This window comes from Neophocaena asiaeorientalis, unplaced genomic scaffold (assembly GCF_003031525.2).
Source record: "Neophocaena asiaeorientalis asiaeorientalis breed wild unplaced genomic scaffold, Neophocaena_asiaeorientalis_V1.1 scaffold737, whole genome shotgun sequence".
Classification (NCBI taxonomy): Eukaryota; Metazoa; Chordata; class Mammalia; order Artiodactyla; family Phocoenidae; genus Neophocaena; species Neophocaena asiaeorientalis.
Genome location: NW_020175012.1, coordinates 783293 through 788403, shown reverse-complemented (window position 1 = coordinate 788403; position 5111 = coordinate 783293). Strand labels below are relative to the sequence as shown.

The 5111-nt window shown below is 52.8% G+C and overlaps 1 protein-coding gene across 1 annotated transcript in view; it reads left to right on the top strand.

Annotated features, from left to right (window-relative positions):
* The first annotated feature begins 556 nt into the window (after positions 1-556).
* POU2F3 (POU class 2 homeobox 3) overlaps positions 557-5111 on the top strand; it is an 83726-nt gene continuing 79171 nt past the window's right edge. The window contains exons 1-2 of the mRNA XM_024761908.1: positions 557-630; positions 838-913. Of these exons, the coding sequence (XP_024617676.1) occupies positions 557-630; positions 838-913 (150 nt within the window). The remainder of the gene's footprint in view (positions 631-837; positions 914-5111) is intronic.

The window sequence follows — 5111 nt, the reverse complement described above, 5'->3', positions numbered from 1 at the left end:
TCCAGCCTATGCTGTGATGCAATCAGGAAAAGTCACCTGCTCCTGAAACTGGTGAATTATTTCCACCTAAGTTAGGCCAGATTCAAGGTCCTCCCTGTGCACATACCATCACCTTCACTCACTCGTGGTTTTCCACCTCTTGTACTCTGTGATCTAGCCTCCTTGTACTGTGTGGGCTCCCTCCAGTGTGCCACGCACCCTCCTGGCATATGCTGTTCCCTTTGCTTGTACAGCTTAGGCTCCCTTCCTCCTACTACCTCTTTCCTGGGGATTTCTGCTTAGATGTCCCTGCCCCTAAGAAGGCTTTCCTGATGCCCACCCCCAGACTCAGGTAAGACGTGCCCTACTGTGGGCCCCCATAGTCCCCTCTATTTCCCTGGTACAGCACAGGCCCCAGGATGACGGACTTACTGTTCGCTGGTCCGCAAGCATCGCCAGCCTGTGAGCTTCCTGAGGGCAGGGATACTGCCTGGTCTCTGTTCCGTTCCCTGCCCCTAGCCCAATGCACAGCTCCGATGGGTACTCAATTCCCAGCTCCAGATGGATGAATGGACCGATGACGCTGTCCTCCTATGTGTGCGGGTGTAGGATTGGCGTGGAGCTCAGAAGCTCCGGAGGGCAGTGTGGGAGGTAGGACGTTTTAACCAGCAGAGCTGTCCGGCAACAGGACTGACAGCCCGTCAAGGCGGTGACTGGGTGACTCCAAAACTGGGCTTCCATGGTAAAGTCTGGCCTTGGATGGGGAGCACGGACCAGAAGACCCAACAGCAGCCTGAAACTAACACTCAATATCTCCAGCTGGCCTGGAACTGGGGCCCTTGCCTGTGGTTCCCCCAGACATGGACCGCCACTCACCACAGGAGACAGTGGCGGCGAGACCTATTGGAAGGAGAGGTTGGGGGGCGGGGTGGAGGTGAGGGTGGGCGTGGGGACTCAAGTCAGGATCATACACGCCTGTCACCACAAGAGGGCGCCCTGGGCTTAGACTTGCCCTGAGCGTGCGGGGGGGACCAGGCGGGGAGAGGCTGGTCTTGAGGCAGGGCTCTGCCCCAAGGTGTGATTAGAGTGGCTGGACCCAGGCCCAATGCTGGCCCCGAGGTCAAAAGAGTTCATCGGAGGACGGGATTGTTACGCTGTTTTAAAATTAAATACATATATTATTATCTATTATTCAAAACCTTCAAGAGCAAAATGGGCAATGAGTTTGTTTGTACTCCCTCTAGACGGGTGGGGTGGGATGTCTATGGTTGAGGCTCAGCATTAAGGATATCAGGGGCAGGAAACAGCTGTGTCCTCTCCCATCCACTTCCCTGGAAAGTTGCTTTATTCTGGTTCCCAGTGCACCTCTCACTCTGTCACCCTGACACGAACCCCCCTCTACCCCCATTCTGCAATACTCCTCCTGGCAACGGTGCCATCAGATTGACTCTGAGGTGTGATTTTAAAAGAGGCCTGGAATTTCTCCCTGGCCTCTATCTTCCTTCCATCTGCTCTTTTAGGAAGCCTGAGCACGGATTCAGTCCCTGAGGTCACCCCAAGGCAGGGAGCTGACCCCCGCCCCACATCCCCCCGCTCTGGGCCCTACAGCCCATCTGGCAGACAGAAAGAGCTAGAAAGGACTTGCTACTTGGTGGCCTTCCAGGACACCTGGCTCTCCACCCTTCTCCCAATCCTGACAACTCACACCAGCTGACATGACAGGAAATGAGGGTGAGCAGAAAGGCCTGCGGCCAAGAAATCCACTTTGCTGAGGTAGGGAACAGGGTGCGGGCCCACCTCGCTCCCCGAGCACCTCCTCCAGGGCTACAGCCTGTTTCCAGCAATGTGTCTGGACGGGGAGGCTTAACTCCTAGAGCCTTCCGTCCTTGAAGCAAAAGAAGCTGCTAGCATGCTCACATAGAAATGGGGCCTGGGGGGGGGCTTGTAACTTCCTAGAGGTGCAGCCAAGGGGATCAGACGTAATCCCAGGAGGACCAGAAGGACCCCCAGGAGGGATCCACGTTGATCACAGTTTGGGGACAACAGGATCCTGGAGTTAGGCTTTGGCTGCTCTCTGAAAAAGCCCTCCAGCTGTTGAGAGGGTAGGGGGTAAAGGAGGAAGTGATGGGTCATTTGCATATCATTTGTATGTGATTTGCATGGTGCTCTTTTGATGTCCAAAGGCACTGAAATTTCCTGTCTTTGCTTCTTTTTCCCTTTCTTTCCTCTGTTCCTTTCTAACCTCCAGGCAACTCCCTATCTCTCTCCTCTTCCCCACAGCTTTTTCTCTTCCTGGCTAAACAGAGAAATGGAGTATTAGGCCACGGAGGTGGCACCTTCCCCACCTCCCATCTGCCCAGAACTCAAAGAGCTGATTTCATGGAGACTATGAGTGTTCCATAGAAGCACTCATAGTCTCCACGAAGGAGGGAGGGACAAAGGGGTCTTGTGCACTCCTGTTCCAGTTCATCTAGTTGAAATGGTCATCAAGGAAGTCACAGAGGGAAGGAATAAAAATCATCGAACCCTGCCCCTTGCCCCACCCACCCTTCAAAGGCCCAGAAAGAACAGAAGAAGGAGGAGCAGAGAGAACAGAGGGTCTCTGCTCTACCTTTGCTTGCCGTGTCGTGTGACCTTGGGCAAGTCCCACCCGCTGTGGACCTCTGGTCCCTCATACGATTATCTAGGTTCCTTCCACCTGGAGTTGTATGCTCACAGAAGGGAAGAGCAGAGAAGAAGAGACTCGGGCTCAGACACTGGAGGCCAGGATTAAAAGTACCAGCTTTGGAGTCAGGCAGGCCTGGTCTAAATTTCAACTCTGCCATCTACTAGCTGCATTAACCTCCCTGAACCTCAGTTTCCTCATCTATAAAAGGAACCTAAAAATTGTATGTTCCTCCTAAAGGTGTGATGACTGAATGAAAAGGTACATGCCCAGCACGTAGCACTTTGTTGGCCTATAGGAAGCATTCAATCAATATGGATTGAATGAATGAGTAAATGAATGAAGGTGAGGTCCTGTCTGCTACCTCTCCCCGACCCCTCTCACCTTCCCATCCTTCCCCCAATCACCCCTTCTCCTGGTCCAGAACCCAAAACTGTCCTTCCAACTCTGAAGCTATAATGCCCCATCTCTTCCCCAGTGGGCCCCATCTCCAAGGGTTCCACCCCCACCTGCATCCCCAGGACCCCAGTATCCTAGGCTACTAGAGCTGGAAGACCCTTAGAAATCATTAGGTACATGCTCCTCTGGCTTCTGGAAAACTAAAGCCCAGAAAAGAAATGCAACTTTGCACATGGAAAAGAGAAACAGGTTCCAGATACTGGTGGTCAGAGAATCAGACCCTTGGGGAACATGGCTATACAAATGCTATGCAAATAGAGATATGGAAATCACAAGCGCACAGGGGTATATAAACTACGTGCAGGCATTTTTCTAGGATGATGGTAGGTGAAGTGCAGTTGTAGATAAGAAATGGCCTCAGGCTTGGGGCCAAACCTGAAGTGGAGGAAGGGAGGGAAAGTAGAGGAAAGAGGAGGGAAGGAAGGGACAGTCTGGCAGTGTGCCAAGGTGTGGGGGGTGTGTCTCTGGGTTCACTAGGCCTCTGAAAAGCTACTGATCTCTTTCCTCAGCCAGAAGAAACAGGAAGAAAGTCTCCTCCCTTCTTGCTAAGAGTGGGCGGAAGAAAGGTTGGTGCCATTGGGGGAGAGTGGTTTGTGTGGACCCGAAGAAGCACTTGTTAAACACTTTCCCTCCAGGGCCACTGTGGCACCCACTGGGCCCTTTCTGACACCTGTTGTGTACCCTGCACTGTGTTTGGTGCCGTGGGGGCAGCCAATCAGTTAACAGCCAGGGGATGGGATAAGAAAAGTCCTGCAGAGCGAGCCACAGGGCTATCAAGAACATTGAAACGTTATGGTAATTTAATAACAGATCAGATCACTTCCAGCTTCAGAAGGAGGTGGCATTTGAATTGTTCACGAAGGGAGAAGAGTGCAGAGTTTAGGAATAGGAGCCCTGATATTTACTGGAAGGGTAACTTTGGGCACACTAAATTCTCTAAGCCTCATTTTTCCCATCTGTAAAATGGAAATAGTAACAGTCCAGTTTTCGAGTTGTTATGAGGACTAAACAAGATCAGGTGCCTCTCAAGCGTTGGTTAGCACAGTGCCTGATGCACTGAAAGCTCAATAAATGCTGGATGTTCTAATGGGGACTATTGGGGTGGATGGTGGGTGGACATACCAACTGGAAAGAACAGCGCAAACAAGGTGTAGAGGCAGAAAAGCCCAGGACTTGTTCTGTAAGCAGGTTGAGAGGGAGACCTCTCTGGAAAGAAAGGCGAGGTCTGTCCTGCTGTGGGCACACGGCTTTCAAGGTTTATACACAGGTGGTCTCTTCGCCTCGGCACCTCTTCCTGGGACCTGAAGAGTGGAGGAGAAGGGTGGGGGAAGCTCAGGTGACGAGTCTATGATGGGTGCTGCAGAGAGCACTGGAGTGGGAGTCCAGAGACCTGATCCCAGCCAGTTTCCTTCCATCACTAGGGAATTGTGTGCCTTTGGACAAGTCACTTCCCAGTTCTGTAAATGAGGAGGTGGCTGTTCCCACAGCCCCTGACACTAGTAAAGAGCTTTCACATCATACTCTCATAGAGCCTTGCAGCAACCTGGGACCTGGCAGGGCAGGCAAGAGACACTATCTTCACCCAGAAAATGTGATAATTAGTCCCAGGATGTGGTGAGGATGTACGGGGCCCTAGGTGAGATTGACCACCCGCTAAATTCAGATAGATAGATGCCAGTTAAGATTAACACCTGCCCCGTTTTACGGATGAGTAAACTGAGTTCAGGGAGGTGATGAGCCTTGTCTCGTGTCACACAGCCGGTAAGCGGCAGAGAGGTAGGATTCCAACACCAGATTCTTCCCAGCGCGCTCCCGGGGCTTCTCCAAACACTTCCAGAGCTCCTCGCAGAGCTGGGGTGTCTGTCCAGACGGAAGCTTAGCCCGCCCCCGCGCTGGTTAATCTGCCAGGGGTTCCTCAGTAGGGCAAGCTGTTGGGCCGGGCGCGGTGGGGAGAGGCCATTGGCGGGTCCGAGGCGGACAGGTGTCCCGCAGGGTCAGGACACGCCCC